Genomic DNA, 27650 nt, shown 5'->3' on the forward strand with positions numbered 1-27650 from the left:
AGCCTCTCTTATACACCTTCAACTAAAAAGGGAATATCTATACAATGCATAAGAATAACCTCCAGGATAACCTCTCGACTCTGTTTGAAATCTCTCAGCCACTGACACTCTATTTTGTGTCACTCTCATTTCTCTCTTCACCCTTTTGATTGAGAAGGTTTTCTCAATCCCTTGATACTGAGTCCCCGCTCATTCTAAGATTTCTGTCCCACATTGCCAGGGAGGTTTATACCCCTAGCAGTCATGTCCCACGTAGAGAGGGGGAGGGCAGTGAGTTTGTTTGCCCTGTGGGCTAAGAAAGAGACAGGCTACATTAGAGCAACAAAAGAGGTTCTCTGGGGGGTGACTCTTAGGCCTAACTTTAAACAGGCTTAGCCTATCCTTTGTGGGGATAAATTTCATATGAACAAACCCCAAGATTGAGGGCTCAGCCTACTGATTTGGTTGTCCCCACTGCTTGTGAGAATATTAGGAATTCTCCAAATGGGGAAATTTAATTTCTCCCCTTTCTCACCATTCCCCGAAGGGGACTTTGCAAATACTTCTTTATTCTCTTCCCAGTTTATTTTGAAAACAGCCTTTTCTGATACATATTCAAATGAATTTGAAGATACAGTTATCTCAAAGTACACAGAAATTACCTATATTCTCCTATAAACTTAACACTGATAAAATTACTCAACCTATTATTTTAAGGACTTCAACATAATAGAATTCTCTTTTTCCAGCTTTTTAAACTACTTTTTTCCCATCTAAGTCAATATATAATATTTGACATTTGGGTTATATGTGCATATGAAACATTGTCAAAGTGAGCATAAGATAAAACAGCATACAGTGTCCTTTCTGTATATAATTAAAATTTCTGGGGCAAAGCAGTCCAAATGGGGGCAAAAAGCTGAATTATAAACTCAATAAACAGAAATTAAGAATAATGCTAGAGATTAATTCCAGAAATCATTCTCTTTCCTATCATTTTAACATACCGTGTATATCCTCGGTACATGTAAATCAAAATATTTCCAATCGAGACTGTGAACTCCTATGACTAGGAGGATGTAATTCAGTAAAAGACCCTGGACTAGTAGTATAGGTGAATAGATGACATTTGTCCATCAAGTTATATATATCAACTTAATAAAGAGGTAGAGCATTTAAAAGTCTCAGTGGGCTCAGATATTGACTTGGGCCTTAAACTGGTGTTTTAATTATTTATTAAGATCATAATTAAGCATATTAGAATGCTAGCCATCACAGGATTAGTACCTTAAGGTTAAACACTGGAAAGGAATGATCGTTACAAAACACACACAACATATTTTGTGGTTCTACTATTTTGTTTGTTCATCTATTTTTGTAACTGGGGCAAGATAAAAGGTGGTGTTTGTTTAAGAACATTTAATGTACCAATAAGCTGTCTGAATCAAAGATTTTCATCAATTCTTCTGCCAAAACAACACTGATTTCCATCTAAAATTATTCTGTAAGGTAAAAACAGCAAATCAATTGGAAAAAAGCTGTGGTCTTGAGCTTTGAGACATTACACTTCAACACACCAATTGACTGAAAAACCTAGAATATCACTGTAAAGATGCTTATCGCTGCTGGCCTTCAGCAATGAAAGGAGGCAGCTTTACTGTGACTTCTCCAAAAATGCTTTGCAGCACCTGACACAAGGCTGGTACAGTGTCTCCAGGTCGGAGTCATTCCCATAATAGGGATCTTCAATAAAAAATTGTTTTTGTGGATCATAGCTCCCAAGTAGCTCAATTTGAGCTTTGCAGTTTTAACTTCACTCCCTTTTCTAGTGAAATCCCTCATTCACACACAGTATACAGTCAAATGTGGCAATGTCTTCTTTGGTAAAACCTGCCTAGCAACATGATTCACAGGACTATCTCGCAGAGTTCTTCATGCAGTTTTGCCCCCAATAATCAGGAGGGTTTCCTGTCTCATAATTGGATGTTACAGCACTGCCTACCCTCCAATTATCTGAAATATTTCGATCCGTTACAAGTTTTCTGAAAACTGCTTCTGCGATAGGTGATTGACAAATGTTACCCAGACAAAAAAAACAGCACCAACTTGGGTGGCCGTACTGCCACCTTCTCAGGTGCAAAGACAGGCAACAGAGTGAGATCTCGTGGTATTTTTATCTGACTTTGGTATGAGGATGATCTTGGTCTTGTAGAATGAATTAGGAAGCCTATCTTCCTCTTCAATTTTTTGGAAGAGTTTGAGCAGGATTGGTATTAATTGTTCTTGGAATGTTTGGGGAAATTCCCCTGGGAAACCATCTGGTCCTGAGCTTTTCACTGTTGGGAGGTTTTTGATTACTGGTTCAATCTTTTTACTAGTTACTGTTCTGCTGAGATCTTCTATTTCTTCTTGAGTCAGTGTAGGTAGTTTACGTGTTTCTAGGAATTTGTTCATTCCAACCAAGTTATTTAATTTGTTGGCATACAGTTGTTCATATTATCCTCATATAGTACTTTTACTATTGTAAGCATTTAGAGCTATATATCTCCCTCTCAGCACTGCTTTTCTGTATTCCCATAAGCTTTGGTATGTTGTGTTTTCATTTTCATTTGCCTTCTGATATTTCCTAATTTTCTCTGTGATTTCCTCTTTAAACCATTGGTTGAAAGTAAGTTGTTTAATTTCCATATGTTTGTAAAAGTTCCATTTCTCCCTCTGTCATTGATTTCTAGCTTCATTCTGTTATGACTGAAGAACATACATTGTATGATTTCAATGCTCCTGAACTTATTCAGACTTGTTTTGTGAGCCAGCATGTGGCCTATCCTAGAGAAAGAGCCACATGCATTTCAGAAGAATGTGTATTCTGTTTTCACTGGCGCAGTGTTCTATATATGTCTGTTAGGTCTAGTTGGTTTATTGTATCATTCAATTCCTGTACTTCCTTATTGCTCTTCTGATGAGATGTTCTACCCATTATTGAAAATGGTGCGTTAAAGTCTCCTATTAATATAGAACTATCTATTTCCCCCTTTGAATCTGTCAGTATTTGCTTCATATATTTTGGGTCTCTGCTGTTAGGTGCATATATATATTTATAATTGTTATGTCTTCTTGTTGAATTGACCACTTTATCAGTATGTAATGATCATCTTTGTCCCTCTATTCTTCACTTAAAGTTTATTTGATCAGATATTTGTGTAGATACTTGTGATGGTTGGGCTCGTGTGTCACCCTGGCCAGGTGATGGTGCCCAGTTGTCTGGTCAAGCAGGCACTGGCCTATCTGTTGCTATGAGGGCATTTTGTGGACTTATGTCATCAGCATGTTGATTGAATCTATGGATGATTACGTCTTCAGTTGGCTAAGGGGAGTGTCTTCCACAATGAGGGGCATTTAATCCATTCAGTTGAAGGCTTTTAAGGGGAAGATGATCACTTCAGCAGTGAGAAGAGAGAACTTTCACCTCTACTTCAGCCAGCCAGCCTCTCTTGGAGAATTCACTGAAAACCTTCATCAGAGTTGCCAGTTGCAGCCTGACAGACGGAATTTGGACTTGTGCATCCCAATAGTTGCATGAGACACTTTATAAAAATCTCGTACTATTTACAGATGTCTCCTATTGGTTCTCTTTCCTTAGAGTACCCTGACTACTACAGCTTTGGTACTGGGAGTGGTTCTTGAGAAACAGAATCTTGAAAATGGGTTTTTGCAATGGGTTTTCTACTCTAATTAGACTCAAAGGCGTTAATTACTCTATTTCTAATAATTAAGATAGCACTGACAGTGGCATTGAACTGCCAATAGAGATATGCAAAGCATCACCATTTGATTCTGCTAATTGTACACTTATATGAGGCAAGGCTTTGGGTGACAGTGGTTTTGACACTTGAACAGAGTTTTGTGGAATTAAAAGGTATAATGATTTTGGCTATTCCTAGATATGCTGGATACAGTTATAAAAGGGATAAGCTTAAGGCTTCAAATTTGCAGCTTAAGCACTGTATGAAAGATGTAAAAGTTTCTGTGTGTGCCCTGAAAGAAAATCTTATTTCCTGTGGCCACAGACTTGAGATTTCTGTAAAACAATTTTTTTGAGTCTCATTTTGTGAGTAGCAGAATTACAATGTAAACTAAATTTTCAACCTTGCAGGGTATCTGCTGTTAAAGTGAGGGCGTTGATTGGAAAGGAATGAGATCCTGAAAATTGGGATGTGGACATATGGGTTGATAATCTTGGCAGTGGAGATATTGAAACCCTAGATTCTGGTGAGTCTTTGCCAGATAAACCTGTACTGGCCTCCCCTGAGGAAACTGCTGCCCCTGCCTCCAGCCTTCCTTGAGGAAACAGTTTCCCCACCTCCTGTCTGCCCTGAGGAGCCTGCCATCCAACCTCCACTTGAAGAGATTAACGCTTCAGTGCCTGCTAAACCTGCAACCACCTCCCCTGAGGAATAGCCCTCACTCCTCTGTCTGGAGAGATTAATCCTTTTTCACAAGATGAAACTGCAAGGGAATTCCCTGAGGTAATTGGGTTGAAAGACATTTTTAATTCTTTTCATGACCCACCCCTACTACTCCTCTTTTCTTCCAGGCCTATAACTAGACAAAAATCCCAACAGGCCCCAAAAGGTGAGGTGCAAAGTGTGACCCATGAGGCGGTACACTATACTCCAAAGAACTGCATGAATTTTCCAATTTATAGAGACATCAGGGGAATATGTGTGGGAATGAATTTTAAGGGTGTGGGATAATGGTGGAAGGAATATAAAGCTGAATCAGGCTGAATTTATTGATATGAACTGTGTCAGTTTGAAAGTATTATGGATCCCAGATAAGGCGTGTTTTAATCCTTATCCAGTCTTGTGGGAGCAGCCATTTCTTTTAATCCTGATTCAATACTATAGGCTGGAAACTTTCAATTAGATTATCCTCATGGAGATGTGACTCCCACCCAATCCAAGTGGGTCTTGATTAGTTTACTGGAATCCTTTAAAAGAGGAAACACTTTGGAGAGAAAGCCAGAAACAATAGAGCCAATGGAAACTTAAGAGCAGAGCCTACAGAAATGACAGAAACGACAGAAGCCTTAGAGCTGACAGAGAGAGTAGATATTGATGCTTGAAGAACAGTTGCATCAGAGAACAGAGACACAGATGTCTGGAGATGCTTGGAGACCAGTAGACATCACCATGAGATGTTAAGCAAGCTAGAACCTGGAGACACCCAAGGGAAGCCAAGAGATGAAAACCAGCCCTGGAGAAGCAAAGTGAGGAAACCCCAAAGAAACAGAGGCTGAAAGCAGTGTAGCCCAGGAGCAAGGGAACAGCAGATGCCAGCCACATGACTTCCCAATTGACAGAGTTGTCCCAGACCCACTGGAAAGAATTAAGGTATCTTTCCCTGGATGCCTTGTCTGGACAATTTTATAAGCTTAGAACTGTAAATTTGCAACTTATTAAATTCCCTCCTTTTAAAAGCCATTCCATTTCTGGTATATTGCATTCTGGCAGCTTTTACATATCAAAACATGAGCCCACTACGCAGAGATTCTGGATTCAATGTTGTAGCTCAAGGGATTAGAAAGGGTGTTAACAATTTGTTTGGGTGTTTGTTTGAAACATGGATCAAAATGTGGCTAACATTATCTGAGGCTGAAATGCCAGAACTGCCCTGGGTATAATGTAGACGAGGGGAAATCCTGCCAGTGAGCAAAAGTTCGAGCAGTGCTTCTGGTTGTTCATTTTGCTTAGAAGGAGAACTGATAGGAGGTGCAGCTGTATACTGATTCATGGGCTGTTGCTAATGGTTTGGCTGGATCGTCAGGGACTTGGGAGGTGCATGATTGGAAGATTGGTGACAAAGATGTCTGGGTAGGAGGTATGTGGATAAAACTTTCTAAGTGGGCAAAAAACATGAAGATATTTGTGTCCTATGCGAATGCTCACCAGAAGGTGACTTCAACAGAGGAAGATTTTAATAATCAAGTGGATAAGATGACCTGTTTTGTGGATATCAGTCAGCCTCTTTCCCCAGCCACTTCTGTCGTTGCCCAAAGGAATCATGAACAAAGTGGTCATGGTGGTAGGGATGGAGGTTTTGCCTGGGCTCAGGACATGGATTTCCAGTCACCAAGGCCAACCTGGTTACAGGCAGTGCTGAGTGCCCAATCTGCCAGCAGCTGAGACCAACACTCAGCCCGATATGGCACCATTCCCTGAGGTAATCAGCCTGCTACCTGGTGGCAGGTTGATAACATTGGACCACTTCCATCATGGAAGGGGCAGTGATTTGTTCTAACTGGAATAGACACATACTCCCGATATGGTTTTGCATTCCTTGCACACAAGGCTTCTGCCAAAACTACCATCCATAGACTTATAGAATGCCTCCACCATCATGGTATTCCACACAGCATTGCTTCTGATCAAGGAACCCACTTAACAGCAAAAGTGCAGGAATGGGCACATGCTTATGGAATTCACTGCTCTTACCATGTTCCCCATCATCTTGAAGTAAGAGGACAGACAGAACTGTGGAATGATCTTTTGAAGACTCAATTTCGGTGACAACTAGGTCACAATATCTAGTGGGCTGTTTTCCAGGTAGCTGTGTATGCTCAAAACACCATTCACTTTATGGTGAATCATCCCTTAGCCAGGATTCATGGATCTAGGGATCAATGGGTAGAAATGGAAGTGCCACCCTTCACTATTCTCCCTAGTGATCCACTAGGAACACTTTTGCTTCCTGTCCCTGCTACTCTGCTGTTCTCCAGGTCTTAGTTCAAGAAGGAGGAGTGCTTTCACTAGGAGACACAACAACTATTCCATTGAACTAGAAGTTAAGACTGCTGCCTGACCACTTTGGGCTTCTCATGGCTCTGAACAGGCAAAGAAGTGGATTACTGTACTGGTTGGGGTGATTGATCCTGACTATCAAGGGGAAATAGGACTACAACTCCATAAGGGAGGTAAAGAAGAGTTCATCTGAATACAGGCGATCCCTTAGGGCATCTCTTAGTACTACTCTGCCCTGTGATTAAAGTCAATGGAAAACTACAACAACCCAATCCAGGAAGGACTACCGAGGGCCCAGAAACTGTAGGAATGAAGGTTTGGGTCACCCCAATATACAAAGAACCACAGTCAGCTGAAGGTGCTTACTGAGGGTAAAGGGGACATGGAATGGGTAGTGGAGGAACGTAGTGATAAACATGAACTACAACCACAGGACCACTTATGGAAATGAGGACTGTAATGGTTATGAATATTTCTTCCTTGTTTTGAGTATGTTTGTATTTGTACATAAAGCAAATATTGTTGCTTTCCTCTCTATTTCGTCCCCTTCTAAGTTGAATTGTTCATGTCGTAGTATTTAAGTTACAGGATGTCAAGTTTAAAAATGAATATCACCTGTTCTAGTTTGCTAGCTGCCGGAATGCAATATACCAGAAACGGAATGGCTTTTAAAAAGGGGAATTTAATGAGTTGCTAGTTCACAGTTCTAAGGCCGAGAAAATGTCCCAATTACAACAAGTCTATAGAAATGTCCAAGCAAAGGCATTCAGGGAAAGATACCTTGGTTCAAGAAGGCTGATGAAGTTCAGGGTTTCTCTCTCAAGTGAGAAGGCACATGGTGAACACAGTCAGGGCTTCTCTCTCAGCTGGAAGGGCACATGGCGAATACAGTGTCATCTGCTAGCGTCTTCTCCTGGCTTCCTGCTTCGTGAAGCTCCCCGGGAGGCGTCTTCCTTCTTTATCTCCAAAGGTCGCTGGCTGATGGACTCTCTGCTTCGTAGTGTCACTCTCTCTGAATCTCTCTGAATCTCTCTCTCCAAAATGTTTCCTCTTTTATAGGACTTCAGAAACTAATCAAGACCCACTCAAATGGGTGGAGATATGTCATCCCCTAATCCAGTTTAACAATCATTCTTGACTAAATCACATCAACCAGGGAGATGATCTCATTACAGTTTCAAACATACCGTATTGAATAGAGATTATTCTACCTTTATGAAATGGGATTTATATTAAAACATGGCTTTTCTTAGGGGGCATGCTTCCTTTCAAACCAGCACATCACCCAAGGACTTGCACCTTATTCTGGAAAAATTTAGGGCTTTTCCTGTTGTATGCAGGACAGCTGTGTGACTGGACTCAGTCACTGACGTATCTGCAGTGAGCTGCAGGTCATCTAGGTGGCTCTGCTGATCTTGGCTAGATTCACTCAAGGGTCTGGTGGCAGTAAGGTGGCTAGGTGTTGGCCGATCCAAAGGGCCTTGGCTGGAATGACTAGGCTTGGGTCCACTTGTCTCTTACCTTCTTCTTGGAACCAGTGGGCTGTCCTGGACACGTCCTTCTTGTGGTGAGAGCAGAGGTGCAAGAACATGGGAAGAAATGCACGAGTGTTTTCTCAAGTCTCTGCAGGCAAGTTATATGCTAAGGTCAGAATCAAGGGGCAGGGAAATAGACTCCACCTCTTTAGTGAGAGACACTGCCAAGATCAATAGCAACAGACGAATGACAGATTGGAACCTTTAACACAACAAATCTTGTGAAATTACAATGGTGAACATAAAAATTCCAGTGAGAGAAAGCTACTTGGAAATAGTTACAGCACAGAAAAGAGACTTGTTCAAGATCATTGAGAGAAAGTAACAGAGCTGGACCCAGATTTGACTCCAAGGCTGACTCCAGACCTAGCCCCTTTGCCCTCATTCCTTTAAAGTGAAAAGCTCATGAACTGTGCTAGTCCCTGTAAATTGATTAACTGTACAAGTTAAGAAGCCTCCTGTAGGCCTGTTAATAAATATTTTTATTAAGGAAAAACATGCACACTGTCCTAGGAAAATAAAATAAGAGTTCTTAACAAAAAGCAACAGTTCTCTGCCCTATGCCTCCCCCAGTCCTGTGCCCCAAAGGGAATAATTTTGAACTATTTTAACCATTCTTGCTTTAACTTCTTGTGCCATTTACCTCTAAAAATACAATATACTTTGTTCTAGTTTGCTAGCTGCCAGAATGCAATATACCAGAAACAGAATGGCTTTTAAAAAGGGGAATTAAATAAGTTGCGAGTTTACAGTTCTAAGGCAGAGAAAAATGTCCCAATTAAAACAAGTCTATAGAAATGTCCAACCAAAGGCATCCAGGGAAAGATACCTTGGTTCAAGAAGGCCGATAAAGTTCAGGGTTTCTCTCTCAAGTGAAAAGGTACATGGTGAAAACAGTCAGGGTTCCTCTCTCATCTGGAAGGGCACATGGCAAACATGGCGTCATCTGCTAGCTTCTTCTCCTAGCTTCCTGTTTCATGAAGCTCCCCAGGAGGCGTTTTCCTTCTCCATCTCCAAAGCGCTGGCTGATGGACTCTCTGCTTCGCGGGGCTGCAGCATTCTCTGCTCTCTCTGAATCTATCATTCTCCAAAATGTTCCCTCTTTTACAGGACTCCAGTAAACCAATCAAGACCCACCCAAATGGGTGGAGGCATGTCATCACCTAATCCAGTTTAACACCACTCTTGATTAAATCACGTCTCCAGGGAGATGATCTGATTACAGTTTCAAACATACAGTATTGAATAGGGATTATTCTGCATTTACGAAATGGGATTTAGATTAAAACATGGCTTTTCTAGGGGACATACATCCTTTCAAACCAGCACATACTTATTCTGCACTTTCTTGATTTTTCTATCTGATAGGATGTTATATCACCCCAAGTCCTCCCAATTATCGTTTTTTATCCTATATGGTTTTATTATTATCTCTGTACATAGAGTGGCTACCTTTGTAATTTTAAATGCCTCTTTATTTCATATTCCATAACCAATAGACAGGATCTTTTGATAGCTCAATTTGTAAGTAAGGATATCAGCTCCTCCCTTACCTCTCTCAACTACTGTCCAGTGTATTTTGCCAAGGTTAATAATGTTTACATTCTGTTGTCTAACTGTGATGAATCATTCTGGATTGTATTCATAGGTTGATGCTAAGAATTAAAAAACTGACAAATAGTGTTTACATTTGGAGCTTGTTTTGGAAGCACAGAAGGGAAGGATACTGGCAAAGTGGAGGGAGTAAGGGCTTTCTCTAGGCAGCTGATGGCAAGAGCAGAGTCACGGGAACCATTCAAAGGCGCAGGTCCTGTGCAGCAACTGCAGATGTGCGGGGCTCCGGGAGAAAGCCTGACTTGAGGCTGATGAGATAGATGGGAGAGGGATGGAAGTCGGAGGCCCTGTTAAGGTGGACATGCTGCCCCCCACCACACACAATCACATGTACACAGAGACTCGGGAATTCTGGGTCAATGTGACAGACAACCATAATTCAGAGACTCCTATGTCAGCTGTCTTCACTTCCCTTCCTCTCAGCCCTCCTCCCCTCCACAGAATGGGCGCCTACCACGTTTCTCAAGGCTTTGGAGAGATTAAAAACAATTTCTCCTCCTAAGAAAGGTCTGCAGTGCCTTTGAAGAGGGAGGTCTGACAGTGCAGACAGACATGGGAGGAAGGAGAGGTTGGAGAAAGAAAGTAGCTCCTCTAACTGCTGGCTGAGTCCCAGTTCTGTGCTAATTTCCTTATTCCTCATCTCCACCCGCCCAGGTTTACAGATAAGGACTGAGGCTGGAAAAGCCTCAGGGCTTGCCCAAAGCCACAAAGTGAGCTCGCTGACTGTGCTCCCTTTGACCTTGGGCGAGTAGCTGAACCTCTCTGGGACCCAGTTTCTTCGTTGATAAAACGAAGATACACATTCCACAGTGTGTCTGCTCCTTGCAGGGTAAGGACCAGAGATGATGTCTGTGAAGAGCTTGACATGTGGGAGAGATCCTAAAACGGTGTCTGTGATTCCATGGCATGAGTGTCTGATGTTGCCACTGGAGGCAGAAAGTGTTAGGAAATATCAATGACTTGGAAAGGCAAGGCTGAAGCAAAGTTCAAGGAGGAACTCATTTTTCTCCAGAGCGTTCGAAGTGGCAAGGAGAGTGGAAGAGACTCCAAGGTCAGTACCCACCCTTCAACTCACAGAAAGAGGCAGCAATGTGCCTGGGGCATCCAGCAAGCTAGTGCAGAGCCCGCCAGGCAAGGCTGGTGCTCGGGGCCTGGGAGCCCTTCTGGTGCCAGGGCCTCTGGGTGGGTTATCAGAGGCTGTGAGGTAGTCTAGTTAGGGAGGCCTGTCCTTGCCCAGATCCTCATAGTCTCTTGGCTTCATTTTCCTTCCTGCAAGGCTTCCACCCCACCCCCTTCAATTTGAAGTGTGGAGGAACCCTCTTCAGGAGTCAGGGTTCCAGGAGGTTTTTGTTTTATTTGCATGGGCAGGCACTGGGAATCGAACCCGGGTCTCCAGCATGACAGGTGAGAACTCTTGCCACTAGAACCACCGTGGCCCACCCCCCAAGAGTACTTGAGGTCACTCTCAGGATGGTAAAGAGGAGCAGAATGAACTTCTTTCATGATCGCAGTTGAATCAAAGTTCCCAAATAAAGGCAAAGGACTCCTCAGGACAAGCCCTTCTGCCCTCTGCCTGGCAGGCTTCCATCCTGGAGGAGGAGACCCAGGTTACCCTGCCCGGACATTTCTCCCCTCCCCCTTCCCCCTCTGGAGCAAGGATCAAGCAAGGCTAGGTCAGGGCTAGGTCAAGATGGTGTGGACCAGAGGCACATATAAACCATGCCACTCTGGCTGGCCAGGCCAGCGTCCCCTTTCCCAGTCAGGACCAGCATTAGACAGTTACCTTCTTCCCTGCCCTCAGCTCTGCTCGGCTCTGTCCTTCCCATCCTCAGCGGGGCCACAAGGAACAGTAAGATGGGGCTCAGAGTAGAACAGGGTGGGCTAAGCTTCCCACGCAGTTGCTTTCCATTTTGGCCTGAGAGCTCTGCAAGTAAATTCCATATTAAGCCCCGTGCTAGGGCGGGCAGAGGAAGAAGAAAAACAGGTCCTGGTGGCTTCTAAAGCTGACTTTTGGCCCCAGAAGGGGCTAAGTCCCAAGCTCACGAGCCAGAGCGGGGCTCAAACCAGCATTCTTTGTCCCGGCTGCCTCCCCAACGCCCGGAGGCACTGTGTTCCAGCTGGCACGCTTCGGGGACTCTTTGGCCTTTGGCTCTCAACCCGGGGTCCAACACGTAACCCGCGTGCTAAACCGAGCGCGTGGGGGGAAGGACTGGGCTCGCCTGGCTTTGCCGTCCCGCTCCCCCTTCGCGCGCCCCTGGCTCCGGCTCTATGAAATCAGGAAACTCCTGAGCCCCCAACGCGCAGGCCCCTGATGGTTGGAGGGGAGTCTCGCTTGATCTGCAGCCGGGGCGTCGGGATCCAAGGAGAAAGGGCAGTTCTTCTAGGGTGGGGAAGGCGGCCGCGGCGCGGAGCCGCCTCCGGGTCGCCCGACCTTGCCCCGCCCCGCTGGGGCCGAGTCTTCCGCACCCCCCGCCCGCCTCCCCGCCCGTCGCTCTCGCCCCGCCTCGACTGGCTTTAAAAAGTTTACTCCGGCTGGATCGCGGGGCAAAGCGAGTCATGGCTGTCTGCGTGAGGATGCTGGGCCTCGGGAGGCTGTGCGCCGGGGGCCCGGGCGTGCTGGGGGTCCGGGCCGTCCTAGCTCGCGGTTGGCGGGAAGCGAGCTCGCGAGGCGTCCGCCCTCTCAGGTACCGGGCCTCAGGAGGAGAGGGGCCGGGGCAGCCCCGGGGGTGGGGGTGGGGAGGTCGGGGAGACCCACAGAGCTCCACTGGGGACCGTTCCCACTGCGGCTGGGAGGCCCGCCGACGCCCCGCCTCTGCATGGTGTGCCCTGGGAAGCAGGCACCCCGCACCGCAGCGAAGGCTGGCCCCGCGCTGACCGCACTCTGGTCCCGCACTCAGGTCCCGCACTCTGGATTCTTCCATCCATGGGAACACAGAGGGCCTGGAGTGAGGGACCCTTAGCCGTCTAACCTGAGGGGGAGGAACAGGGGCCAAGGCCTGGGACTTTATGAGCTGCACCCCCTTTGGCGATAAAGCCGGAGATTTCCAGCCCCTCTCTCCCCGACTCCAGGCCCCTAAACTTGGCAAACTTCTCTTTCTTCCTCAGCTGCTGACAAACACTTCTTCTGCTCCTTGCTCCCTACTCCTGGACCCCTGTTCTTCTGTCCTCAGTGCACAGAGTGGGATGGGAGCCTGCAGGCAAATAGCATGCCTGTGTTCTCTCATCATAGGCTTTGCTGAGCATAATAAGAAAAGCTGCTTTCCTGTTATCACCAGTCTGTTGGGAGGATCCCGTGAGACTGTAAATATGAAAGTGCATTGGTGATGCAGAGTTGGCCCCCTCCGATGTTGTCAGTGGTGGTTGTTATCCTCAGCACCCAGCAGGGGGGAGATCTGGGAATCCCTGAGCCCCTCTTATCCTTGCCACCAGGCCAGCCATGGTACTAAGTCTGCAGTCAGGACACGGTTTTGGACACCAGATGAGTTGCAGGCCTGGGTGTGCAAAGTGGAGGAGACGCCTGAGCAGGGCTGTGAGAGAACTGGATATGGTTAGAAAAGAAAAGAAAATTGCAACGCAGGGGAAGTTGGGAGGAAACGCATCTCTTGGCTAGAACTCCAAGTTCACATTTTAAACTTCCGTTTCCTGAAAGATGGGAAGCACATAATGCTTTAACATCACTATTCCTTTTTTTTTTTGAAACCCAGTGGGTGAAGATTGGTCATTAGATGGATGAAGAGACCAGGTCCCCTGGGTCTGTGGTTGACCATCTCCCAGCTCCTCCCTAGGCAAACTTCGCCCATCCCTGCCCCCACCTCCTAGTCCCCCGAGCTCACCGCCCCCTGCTCCTGAGTGTCCTCTCAGGCCCTAAGGATGCTAATGGAAGTGCACATGTTTTGTGATGCTAAATCAGCTCACTTCAGGCCACCAGGCAATATTCCTGACCTTTGACTTTTTCCAGGGAAAGTACAAACAATGCGGGTCACTTATCTGCTACAGGTCTGCAGCTTCTGAGGGTGGGAGGCAGCAGGCCACAGAGAAGTTCTGTCTGTGTCAAGAAAACACCCATATACCCAGAGAGATTAAACTTCCTGAGCATTTGACCTAAATCCTTCCCATCCTTTCCACCTCCTTGTGCTGGAACCCTTTCCTGCTCAGTTTAGTGGTTTTGCCTGATTTCTCCCCAATTTTCCCCCTCAGAGACTCTCAGAAGTTTCAAAACATTCAACAAGCATTCCTGAGAACAGATGCTTTGTCACACAGCAAGTAGATGCTGGGAATATAGAGGCCACAGAACCCAATCCTCAGCTAGTGGAGGGGAGGGACGGAGGTGGGGGGGAGTTAAGTCAATAAATAACCACCATCCAACATGGATCAGAAAGATCTTGGACTTCTGTCCTCTGTTCTTCCTGGTATGATCACCTGCACAGCCTGCTTTGCTGGTGCCCAATGCCCCAGTCCTGCCTGTAACTTAACAAATCCCCAGTTTTGCCTAATAGAAAAGAGCGATAGAATTGAAGACAGACGTGGGTTATAGCTGTGACTCTGCCCCCCATTATCTGCATGAGTTAGGGCCTGTTACCTAACCTCTGACCCTGGGCATCCTCACCTACAGATTATCGCTAATGCTACTTACTTGCCAGGTTGTTGGGCAGATGACACAGGCTTGCTCTTCTTCTCCTTAGACTTTCCTTTGGAACAGGGCTGATCCCTGAGACCCGTCAAATGGTATCGGAATAGGGATTCTGACTGATTTGTAAGTAGGAGAGATCCCTCTTTACGTGGCCTCTTCCTTGGACCTAGCTTCCTTGTCGACTGTCCACTTGCCAAGATGGTGACCTCTGATGGCCACGAGTCCATCCTTGGACCTGCTAGACATCCCCTTCTCCATCACAGGCAGGGCTGTTCAGAGCCTTCTTCCCATTGCAAGGATGAGCTGTTTTCAGTTACTTACTTGTGTAGCAAAGGCTTTTCTGCACTCCTCTGCAATGACTCCATGGTCCACAGTTTAGTTTAGGAACAGTGTCTAGAGAGTATGAGGGAGAAAGCACCATCAGGTGGGGCTCCCTAAACAAAGGTGGGGCTTATGTTGAGTATTCAGATTAAGGGGTACCGTTTTTGCTGATCATATGTTGCACAAGCCAGCATATGGGCTGTAATTTCATCTGCTGGGTGGGCCTTGTTAGGCAAGTGTCTTGATGAACTCTGCCAGGTGCCTCTCCCTTTGGAAGTAAACAAGTTTTGTTTCCAGCTTACCAATCGTGTTTAGTGAGTCTAACTGGCATGTATATGTTTCTCAATTTGGTAGTTAGATGACAAGAAAACAAGTGCCAACCCTACCACTTATAATTCAGTGTGACTTTAGCAAGTCCTGCAACCTCTCTGGACCTTGGTTTCTTTGTAAAATAGGCTGGTTGGACATATAGAGAGGAGGCTCTCTATATTCTCTTCTAGTCCCCATATTCTGTGAATCTCTGTGAGTGAACAGAAAACATCGAGGATTTTGCACCTAGAAAACCGATGGTTGAGTTCATGTGTCAGCTTGGCCAGATAAGGTGTGCAATTGTTTGGTCAGGCAAGCACTGACTTGATTGTTACTGTGAGGCTGTTTCCTGAGCTTAAATCATCAGCAAGTTGATTGCATCTATGACTGATTACATCTAAAATCAACTGAGGCGATTGCCTTCAATAATGAGAGACGCCTCATCCAATCAGTTGGAGGCTTTAAAGGAGAAGCGACAATTTCAGCAGAGAGATGGTTTCCATCTCTGCTTCGACCCCAGGCTTCTCTTGGGGAATTCATCAAAACTTTCATCAGACTTCCTAGTTTTCAGCCTATCCTATGGAATTCTTATAAAAATCTCAATATTTACATATATCTCCTATTGGTTCTGTTTCCCTAAAGAACCCTGACTAATACAGTTTTGTTACTGGGAGTGGTTCTTGAGAAACAGAATCTGAACTTGGATCCTTAAACACAATGGGGATGATCAGATCCTGGGTTGGCTGAAGCCATGTGGCAGCACTTAATTTCAAAAACAAGGTGGATGTGGCTACCATCGTGGACAGCTGACTCAAAACAGTAAGCAAAATAGTCTGACTTGCAGAGATCTATAGTGTTGGCTAGTTGATCTTGGGGTACCTAAAAGTAAAATAGATGGGCAGTCTACTAAATTCTTACTTGATCTGGATAAGCAGAAGAGTTTGAGGTCGTGAACAAAGGTTTAACTTGAATTACAAAAACAGTAATCAGTTACCAGACTTGAGACAGTTTACAGCCTCAGAGCTCCTTGAATGAAGAAGAAGGCCAGGTCCCTCGGGAAGGACCCTCTAAAATGCCAGAAATATATACTGTTAATCTTCCTCACAGGCTGCCCCAAAGAGACCTGTGGCCTTTTACCAGATTAACTGTGAATTGGGGAAAAAGAAATGATCAGGGATTTTGGGGTTATTAGACACTGGCTCAGAAGTGACACTATAGCAAAAAAAAAAAGAAGTGACACTAATTCCAGGAGACCCAAAATGTCACTCTGGTCCACCAGTCAGAGTAGGGGCTTATGGAGTTTTAGCTCAGGTCTGTCTCACAGTAGGTCCAGTGGGTCCCTGATTTATTCTGTAGTTATTTCTCTGGTTCTGGAATGCATTGTTGGAATAGACAGGTTCAGCACCTGGCAGAATCCCTACATTTGTTCCCTGACTAGTAGAGTGAGGGCTTTTATGGTAGGAAGGCCAAATGGAAACCACTAGAACTGCCCCTACCTAGCAAAATAGTAAATAAAAAACAATACTAGATTTTTGGAGGGATTGCAGAGATTAGTGCCACCATCAAAGACTTGAGGGAAGCAGGGATGGTGATTCCCGCCACAATATCTGTTTAACTCTCCTGTTTGGCCTGTGCAGAAAAAAAGATGGGTCTTGGAAGATCACAGTGGATTATCATAAACTTAACCAGGTGATGACTCCAATTGCAGCTATTGTTCAAGATGTGGTATCATTGTTTGAGCAAATCAGTACATTCCCTGGTACCTAGTATGCAACTATTGATCTGGAAAATGCTTTTTTCCCAATTGCTGTTAGTAAAGACTGTCAGTAACAGTTTGCTTTCAGCTTTACTGTCCTAACTGGGGTATATCAACTCTCCAGCCTTATGCCATAATCTAATTCACAGGGACCTTGATCGTCTTTCCCTCCCACAAGACATTACACTGGTCTGTTAAATTGATGATATTATGCTAATTGGACCCAGTGAGCAAGAAGTAGCAACTACTCTAGACTTATTGGCAAGGCATTTATGTGTCAGAGAGTGGGAGATAAATCCTACAAAAATTCAGGGACCTTCCACCTCAGTGAATTTCTGGAAGTCTGGTGGTATGGGGCATATTTAGATATCCCTTCTAAGGTGAAGGATAAGCTATTGCATCTGGCCGCTCCTACAGTAAAAAAGAGAGGCACAATAACTAGTTGGCCTCTTTGGATTTTGGAGACAACATATTCCTCATTTAAGGTATACTACTCTGGCCCAATTATCAAGTGACCCAAAAAGCTGCTAGTTTTGAGTGGGGACCAGAACAAGAAGAGGTTTGGCAACAGATTCAGGCTGCTTTGCAAACTACTCTGTTACTCTAGCTCCAATGGTGCCAGAAATGTCAGTGGCAAATATAGTTTTTTTGGGGGGCTGCATGGTCTGAGAATCAAACCATGCACCCCAGACCCTTAGGATTTTAAAGTAAAGCCTTGCCATCCTCTGTAGATAGCTACTCTCCTTTTGAGAAACAGTTTTCGGCTTGCTGCTGGGCCTTAGTAGAAACCAAATGCTTAACCATGGGCCACCAAGTTACCATGAGATCTGACTTGCCTATCATGAGCTGGGTGTTGTCTGACCCACCAAGCCATAAAATTGGGTGTGCACAGCAGCACTCCATCATAAAATGGAAGTAGCATATACCAGATAGGGCTTGAGCAGATCCTGAAGACATAAGTAAGTTACATGAGGAAGTGGCCCAAATGCCATGGCCCTCACTCCTGCCACATTGCCATATCTCCCAGACCAGAGCCTCTTGGGGAGTTCCTTCCATCAACTGACTGAGGAAGAGAAAACTTGGGCCTGGTTTAAAGATGGTTCTACACGATATGCAGGTACCACCTGAATGTGAACAACTGTAGCACTACACCCCCTTTCTGGGATATCCCAAAGGGCAGTGGTGAAGGAAAATACTCCCAGTGGGCAGAACTTTGAGCAGTGAACCTGGTTGCTTATTTTGCTTGGAAAGAGAAATGGCCGAGGTGTGCTTGTATACTGATTCGTGCGTTGTTGCCAGTGGTTTGACTGGATAGGCAGGGACTTGGAAGGAACATAATTGGAAAATTGATGACAAAGAAGTCTGGGAAAGCAGTATGTGGATAGACCTTCCTGAGTGGACAAAAAACACGAAGTTATTGTATTCCATGTGAATGTTCACCAGAGGATTGCTTCACCAGAGGAAGATTTTAATATTCAAGAGGGTAAGATGACCCATTTTGTGGCTACCTGTCAGCCTTTCTCCCCAGTCACTCTTGTCATTGCCCAATGGGCTCATGAACAAAGTGGTCATGGTGGTAGGGATGGAGGTTATGTATGAGCTCAGCAACATGGGCTCAACAACATGGATTCATACCCCCACACTCAACTAAGTGTTGGTCTCTGCTGTTAGATTGAGCAGAGACCAATACTTAGTGGCAGATTTGGCACCATTTCCCGAAGTGATCAGCAGTTCCTGGTGGCAAGTTGATTACAGTGGGCCATTTACATCATGAAGAAGTAATGGCTTGTTCTGAAATAGAAACATACTCCAGATATAAGTTTGCCTTCCCTGCATGCAATTCTTCTGCCAAAACTACTAACTGTGGACTTACAGAATGCCTTACCCACTGTCATGGTGTTCCACACAGCATTGCTTCTATGGAATGGTTTTTGAAGACTCAATTTTGCCACCAACTAGGTTGCAATACCTTTCAGGGCTGGGGCACTGTTTTCCACGTGGTTGTGTATGCTCTAAAATGCATTCACTCTATGGTGAATCCTCCCATAGCTAGGATTCATGGATTTACGGATCAATGAGTGGAAATTGGAGAGTCACCCCTCACTGCTTTCCCTAGTGATCCACTAGGGAAAATCTAGGCAGAACTTAAGGTTTCTGTCCCTGCAGCCTTAACCTCTGCTGGTCTGCAGGTCTTAGTTCAAGAAGGAGGAATGCTCCTACCAGAAGACACAACAAGGATTCCATTGAACTGGAAGCTGCACTTGATACCTGGCAACTTTGGGCTTCTCATGCCTCTGAAGCAGTAGGCAAAGAAGGGGATTACTGTACTGGTTGGGGTAATTGATCCTGACTATTAAGGGGAAATAGGACTATAACTACATAATGAAGGTAGAGAAGAGTTCATTTGCAATACAGGAGATCCCTAGGGCATCTCTTAGTACTACCCTGCCCTGTGATTAAAGTTAATGGACAATTGCAACAACCCAATCCGGGCAGAACTATTAATGGCTCAGAAACTTTAGGAAAGAAGATTTGGGTCACCCCACCAGACAAAGAAACATGGCCAGCTGAAATATTTGCTGAAGGTAAAAGGAATATGGAATGGGTAGTGGAAGAAGGTAGTGGTAAATATAAACTATGACTACATGACCAGTCATAGGAGAACTATAATGGTTATAAATATTTCTTCCTTGTTTTGTTATGGGTGTGTTTGTATATATACACATAAAGCATATATCTTTGTTTTCTTCCCTTTCTTATCCCCTTATTGTATGTCATAATTTTGTATTAACTTCATGTTGTAGTATTTAGGATATCATCTTTAAAATTGACTATTACCCAAGAACTTGCACCCTATTCTGGGGAAAGTTAGTGCATTTCTGCTGGTATGCAGGACAGTTGAGTATTGCTAGATGAAAATATGAATGTTATTATTTTTATTTAAAGATAAAGTATGGTTTAAGGAGATGTGCATGGGAGCCAAGTTGACAAGGGGTGGACTGTGATGGTTAATTTCCTATGTCAACTTGCTCAGGTTGTGTCCAGTTTGTTTGGTCAAGAAATTTTGGTCTGATTGTCACTGTGAATGTATTTTGTGGACTTAAATCATCAATAAGTTGATACATCTATGGCTGATTACATCTACAAACAACTGAAGAGATGGCCTTCAACAATGAGAGAAGTCTCGTTCAATCAGCTGAAGATTTTAAAAGCAGAAGTGATGATTTCCGCAGTTAAAAGAGAGAATTTCCATTTCTGCTTCAGCCGGCCTGCTTCTCCTGGGGAATTCATTGAAAACCTTCATTGGAGTCCCCAGCTTGAGGCCTGCTCTATGGAATTTAGACTTGTCCTTCCCCACCACCACATGAGCAAAGTCTTATGAAAAAACTTGTAATATTTACAGATACTTCTTCCTAGTTCTGTTTCCCTAGAGAACCTTAATGGATACAAAAGCAGAGATCTAGGTCTAGTATGTGCCTTGGTTATCCCATCAGGCGCACATGTCCTGGATCAGTACTCACCTCTGATCCTGGATTGCTCTTTCCCTGGGGGCCACTGTTGATATGTACAAATTTCCCAAAGGAAAATGTACAACATGGATGCTTCCCTACCCTAGGTGTTTCAGGCTTTCAGAAATGTTTCCTGTCTTCTTGAGAGAGTGTGCTGTGCCTGAATAATAATTTCCTGCATACTATATCTACATATACACAAACATAGGTATACCAGAAGTTCCACTCAAGATGCCGAAAGCAGAAGCTTTCATCAATATAGAGTACTTTGTTCAAAATCTTTGTCATTGTCACTCCTACCACTTGGGAGTTCTTTGTTGTCTGTCTATTGTAAACTCCTTCAGGGAAGTTATGTTTAGTGGTAGGAAAATCATACGGCTTTAAAAGTAAAAATTGAGGTATAATTGCATACAATAAAATACACAGACTTTAAGTGAACAGTTTGACGAATTTTAAGAAATGTATATACCTGTTACTCAACACCACAATCAAAATGCAGAACTTACCTATCACTCTAGAATAGCACTATTGAATAGAAATAGAGTGTGAGCCAAATATGCCATTTTAAATTTCCTAGTAGCCACACTAAAAAGGTAAAAAATCAGGAGAAATTAATTTTAATAATATATTTTATTTAGCCTAGTAAATACAAAATTTTATCATTTCAGCATTGATCAATATTTTAAAATAGCACATTTCAATTCAGACTAGCAACATTTCAGGTATTCCATAACCACATGTGACTGATGACTTCTGTCAAGACAATGCAGCTCTTGAAAGTTCTCGTGTCCCTTTCGTCAGTTCCCTTCCTCAACCAGAGGCAACCACTGTTATGAACTATCTCCATAGATTAATTTTCTTAACCTTTTTTTTAAATTGTGAAATGTGACATATATACAAAAAAAGCAATACATGTCAAAGTACTTTTTAACAAGTAGTTATTGAACAGGTTTTAAAGTTTGGTATGGATTACAGTTCCACGATTTTCCGTTTTTTCTTCTAGCTGCTCCAAGATACTGGAGACCATAAGAAATATCAAGATAATGATTCAGCAGTCATACTCATTTGTTAAATCTCATCTTCTCTGTTATATTTCTCTTTTTTTGTGAAAAATAATGTATGTACAAAAAAAGTAATACATTTCAAAGTACATCACAGCAATTAGTTGTTGTGATTAATCCATAGATTAATTTTTTCTTTCTTTCTTTTTTTTTTTTTTTTTTTTTTTGCATGTTCAGGCTCCGGGAATCAAACCCAGATCTCTCTCTGCATGGCAGGCACGAACTCTGCCACTGAGCCACTATTGCCCGCCCCATAGATTAATTTTTAAAAACATAAAATATATACTCTTGTGCCTGGCTTCTTACACTCAAAAACCAAGAGGTGCTTTTGGGAAAAGTGGTCCCTTATTTAACCTTGCCAAAGATCACAACAATGCAGGTTATAACCTTAAAACTTTGCTTTCCTTGATTACCATGGAGAAGGACATGATCACACTTGCTCAAAATGTTGCCTCTTGGGTGTGGCAAGAAAAAGATGAGCTAATAAATGGGGGTCCCAGAGCAGGTCTTAAGGCATGTCAGGAGGTTTGCCCAGCAGAAAACGGTGGGGACAGTGTGGCTTCCATGGTTATATCTCATGGTCCCCAATACTTTATAGTCTGAAGTTTTTTTTTAATTAAACTTTTTATTTTGAGATAATTGTAGATTCACAAGCAGTTGGAAGAAATAATACAGATAGCCCATATTATTCCTTATCCAGTTTCCCCTAAGGGTAAATTGTGAAAAACTGTAAAGTAATATCACAAGGATATTGACATTGAAGCAGTCAGGTACAAGACACTTCTTATACCACAGGGATCTCTCGTGTTTTGCTTTTATAGCTACACCAACTTTCCTCCCACACCCTCCTCTTCCTTATTCCCTGACAATCACTCATCTGTTATCTCCTCTTCATTTCTATGATTTGACTTTATATATTTATATAAATTCCAAGAATATTATATAAATGGAATTATGCAACAATTAGTTGTAGAACATCCATAGATTAATTGGGTTTTTTTTTTGTACGCTGTATGACGGGGTCACATTTCATTCTTTTTCCGTGTGAGTATCCCATTACTACATCACCCTTTGTTGAATTTTTGTTTATTTTGTTTGTTTTTTGCTTATTTGTTTTTTGGGAAGTGCATGGAACCTTTTGGGACTGGTTTTATTTACTCAGCATAATTCTTTAGAGAACCATCCAGGTATTGCATGCATCAGTAATTTGATCTTTTTATGACTAAAAAGTGTTCCAAGGTTTGGATATACCATAATTGGTTTAACCATTCACCCATTCAAGGCCATCTGGGTTGGTTCCAATTTTTGCCTATTGTGAATAAAGCTGCTGTTGTCAACACTTGTGTACAGGTTTTTGCGTGAAAATTAGTCTTCATTTTTCTGGAATAAATGCACAAGAGGTAAATTGCTGGCTCAGAGAGAAGTTGCATGTATACGTTTTAAAGAAACCGCCAAACTGTTTTTCAGAATGACCGTACCATGTCACATTCCCACCAGCAGTATATGAGCCATGCAGTTTCCCTTTATCCTCGCCAGTGTTTAGTGATGTCACTATTTTTTTTTTTTTTTGCATAGATACGCAGTGATGTGGGTCTCATTGTGGTTTTAATCTGCATTTTGACAACAGCTAGTGATGTTGAACATCTTTTCATGTGTGTATTTTCCATTTTTCTCTCTTTTTTGGTGAAGTGATGTCTTCATGTCTTTTGTCCATTTTCTAGTTGGATTATTTGTGTTTTTTTTACTGTTGAGTTTTCAGCGTTCTTTGTATACTCTGGACACTAGTCCTTTGTCAGATATGTGGTTTGCAAATAATTTTCTCCCACTCTGTAGCTTGTCTTTTCATCCTCTTAACAAGGTGTTTCATAGAGTAAAAGGTTTTAATTTTATTAAAGTCCGATTTATCAACATTTCTTTTAATGTATTATGCTTTTGGTGTCACATCTAAGACTCCCGCCTGGCCATAAATCTTAAAGATTTTCTTCTGGGTTTTTCTCTAAATGTTTTATAGTTTTATGTTTTATATTTATGTCTGCGATCCATTTTTTGGTTTTCTTTTTTAAAAAAATATTTTTATTGATAGAACTTAACAGACGAACACTCTTAACATACAAACATTTTGTACATGGTGTACAGTCAGTGGCTCACAATATCATCACTAGTTGTGTATTCATCACCATGATCATTTCTTTGAACTCTTGCATCACTCCAGAAAAAGAAATAATAAAGGAAAAACTCATACATACCATACCCCTTAACCTTCCCCTCATTTGTTGTGGGGCGCACCAAAAGAGAGCCCACAAATTCCAAAACTGCAAGCCAATTAGGAGTCTTTATTAGCTGGCTGGCGACGGCCTCAGAAATCCCAAGAAGGAGGATTCAGAGAGCAGCAGCGTGGGGCTTGCAGGGTGGGCTTATAAAGGCTGGAACCACAAGCTTATGCACAGAAGCAGAGAAGTGGCGTTAGTTTCACAGACCCATGTCCTGGTTTTGCAGCTGTAAGCAAGCAAGCTTATCTACAGAAGCAAAGAGTGCTATTAGCTTTTGCAAAAACAGGTTTGTGTGGTTCCCACATCCTGGCCCCATTACTGTGTGTTCTTCATGGGCCTGGGGGTACTTTCTACTCAGCTGGGTCGAGCTCCTGATCCCTTCCATTCCCCACTGGTTTTTAGAAAAGAATCAAATCATTGTTCTCGTGTGGGGATGTGGTGATAGTGGGTTTGCAAGACCAGGAATTTTATTGCTTGTATCCTTTTAATATATGCTGTCAGTTTATTATACAGGGTCCAAATATTAAGCCTAATAATATGAGAATTAGGGGTCTCGTTATGGCGGTTTAGAGTGTGGTTGGCCATGGGGACCAGGAAAACAAATGTTTATACCAGTTGGTTTCAGTTTTGCGGTGTTCCTCCCGCTCTCGTAACCTGGCGCGGACTAGGGACAGACTATAACCTGGTGAGAGTTTTTCCCCATGAACCTCACCAGGGATATCAGGAGGACCCAGAGGGGTTTCTGGAAAGTCTTATCTTTCGTGGATCCTCGGTTCGCTGGATGGCCCAATTTCCAGGGAGCTGGTCCGGGGCAGCCTTCTTGACCTGGGTGTGATGAATCCAGTGTCGTTTTCCTGCAACTTTTACTGCTGTTGGGGTTATGAGGATTACTGGCAGGGGTCCTGTCCACCGGGCCTCCAAGGTGGCTGGGTGAAGCCTTTTAATCCAGACCAGGTCTCCGGGCTGCACCTGGAATAGATCTTTGTTAGGGGCAGGATTTGTTGGTCCCGGATGGGCTGCCTTCACCAGTTCCCGGGTGTGCTGGGTGGCACATTGCAGGGCCTGTCATGATTTCAGAAGAGAATGGTTATTTAATTCAGCTATTTTCTCTTCCCCCAACTTAGGAATTAGTTGGGGGGGGTCGCCCAAACATGATTTCATACAGGGTAATTCCCTTAACATAGGGAGTACGTCTAGTCCTCCGGAGGGCAAATGGAAGGAGACTCACTCAGTTTTCGCCGGTCTCAAGCTTTAGTTTATTCAAAGTTTCTTTTATTGTTTTATTCATTCTCTCAACTTGCCCTGAACTCTATGGCCTATAAATATAATGTGATTTCCATTTGATATTTAATATTTTTGCTACCAATTGGGTAATTTGGGCGATGAACGCCGGCCCATTGTCAGACCACATTGCAGTTGGGAGGCCAAATCGGGGGACAATTTCGGAAACTAGTTGTTTTACTACTATTTGTGCTGTCTCGGTTTTGGTGGGGAATGCTTCAGTCCATCCGGAGAAGGCGGCGATGAAAACCAGCAGGTATTTGTATCCATATGGACCAGGTACTATTTCCGTGAAGTCTATTTCCCACTGTTCTCCTGGGGCTTGTCCCCTCAGCCTAGTTCCTTGGGGCACCTCCTTCCCTTGGCCAGAATTTACCTGGGCACAGATGTGGCATCTGGATGATATCTGCCGGGCTTGTTGTTGTAGTCGGGGAATGCAGGAATTTCTCTGTAAGAGTTCAGTTAGTTTCACACTGCACAGTGTGTATTTGGTGAACCTGGGCAACCAAATCGTGCCCCAGGTGCTCTGGGACCAGGATGCTCCCATCGGGGAGAAATTTTCCAACCATCCAGATCTGTTTTAGTGCCCAGAGTTTTGCCCAGTTAAATTTCTTCCCCAGTGTAATTCGGAGGGCTCGGCAGTACCCGTTCCGGTAAAACAGGAAGTATCTGCAGCGTCCCCACGGGTTTTTGGGCAACCTGCAACCTCTTTTGCCGTTTTATTAGCCAGGGCATTTCCTCTGGCGATTTGAGTTTCGGCAGTTTGATGTTCTTTGCAATGTATAACGGCTGCCCTTTTCAGCAACCAGATAACCTCTAGCAAGGCGAGTATTTCTGGTATATTTTTTATTCCTTTTCTTCCCGATGTCAAAAGTCCCCACTCCTGATATAGTGCCCCATGGACGTGCACAGTTGCGAAGGCGTATCTACTGTCCGTGTAGATGTTGACAACCTTCCCCTTTCCCCACCTTAGAGCCTGGGTCAGAGCTATTTGGCCTTTTGGACTGAAGTCCCATGTCCTAGGGCCTGGGCCCAGATGACCCGGTCCGCAGTTACCACCGCTGCCCCTGCATGCCTGATTCTCTCCGAGATGTAACTGCTCCCGTCTATATATAATTCTTCATCAGGATTTGGCCAGGGATTGTCGGTGAGGTCAGCCCTCAGGTTTGTGAGGGATGCCAGGACCTCGCGGCAGTCGTGGATAGGCTCGGACGGGTCATCATCCAGGAATAAGGTGGTGGGGTTAAGGGCTGTCGCTTTCAGGAAGCGGATTCTCGGGGGATCTAGTAGCAGTACTTGATATTGGGTTATCCAGGCATTTGAGAGCCATCTCTCGGGTGGGCTTTTTAGTAATGTTTCTACTGAATGTGGGGCCACTATTTGTAAGTCCTGCCCCAGAGTTAATTTGGATGCTTCTTTAACCAAATTAGCGGTGGTGGCAATGGCCCGGAGGCAGTTTGGCCATCCGGCTGCTACATAGTCTAGCCTCTTAGACAGGTAGGCAACCGGCCTTTTCCATGGTCCTAATATTTGGGTTAGGACCCCTTTTGCTATTCCCCGGGCCTCAGCAACATGCAGTTGAAAGGGTGTTGATAGGTCAGGCAAGGTTAAGGTAGGAGCGCTTACAAGTGCCTGTTTCAGCGTTTTAAAAGCATTTTGCTCAGTTTTAGTCCAGGTTAGAGTTTCCTCTTTTCCCCCTGTACTAGTATACAAAGGCTTGGCTATTTCTGCAAATCCGGGAATCCAGAGTCAGCAATATCCAACTGTCCCCAGGAATTCCCGTACCTGCCTCTTTGTCTTTGGTTGGGGTATCCTCAAGATAGTTTCAAACCTACTCGAGGATAATGACCTCCTTCCTTCCTTTAGTTCGTATCCTAAGTATGTTGTCGAATTGGTGCAGAGTTGAGCTTTTTTAGCTGAGACCCGATAGCCTAACTGGGCTAGCTCCTGCAGTAAATTTTCAGTTGCTTTTTTACAATCTGACAGGTTTTTAGCTGCTAGTAAGAGGTCATCCACGTATTGTAGCAGGGTTATTTCTGGGTGCTTTTATTTAAGGCTGGCCAAATGTTGACTTAAGGCTTCATCAGACAGTGTGGGGGAATTTTTTTAAACACTGTGACAACCGGGTCCAGGTCAGTTTTCCAGAGAACCCCCGCTCTGGGTCAAACCGTTCAAAAGCAAAAATGGGTTGACTTACCTTAGCCAGAGGAAGCGAGAAGAAGGCATCCTTTAAGTCCAGAACAGTATAAACCTGCTGGCTGGGAGGTAACAGGCTCAGGAGCATATATGGGTTAGGCACAGTGCGGTGAATAGTTTCTGCTCTTTTGTTCATTTCCCGGAGGTCTTGTACTGGCCGGTAATCCTCAGTCCTGGGTTTTTGGACCGGGAGAAGGGGGTGTTCCAGGCCGAATGACAGGGGACTAGAATGACTGCCTCCTGGAGTCTTTTGATATGGACTGTAATGCCTCTTTTAGCCTTTAAGCCTATCAGATATTGTCGGACTCTGACAGGTGTGGCGGTGCTAGTCAGCTGGACAACAAAGCGGGGGCCAGTGGGCAGCTAATACTGGTATGTTCGTCTCTGCC

General features: G+C 44.0%; 1 protein-coding gene across 3 annotated transcripts in view; it reads left to right on the top strand.

The window, feature by feature from the left end:
• The window catches only part of ACSF2 (acyl-CoA synthetase family member 2), an 87896-nt gene that overhangs the window by 25638 nt on the left and 34608 nt on the right, over nt 1-27650 (top strand). For 2 of the 3 annotated variants that reach the window (XM_077164744.1, XM_077164745.1), the window contains exon 1: nt 12452-12612. The exons of the other annotated variant lie outside the window; for it this stretch is intronic. In XM_077164744.1, coding sequence (XP_077020859.1) covers nt 12485-12612 — 128 coding nt within the window. In that variant the 5' untranslated portion in view covers nt 12452-12484. Of the gene's footprint in view, nt 1-12451; nt 12613-27650 lie in introns of those variants that run through there. 3 annotated transcript variants of the gene reach the window in all.

Source organism: Tamandua tetradactyla, chromosome 6 (assembly GCF_023851605.1).
Source record: "Tamandua tetradactyla isolate mTamTet1 chromosome 6, mTamTet1.pri, whole genome shotgun sequence".
NCBI classification, from domain to species: domain Eukaryota; kingdom Metazoa; phylum Chordata; class Mammalia; order Pilosa; family Myrmecophagidae; genus Tamandua; species Tamandua tetradactyla.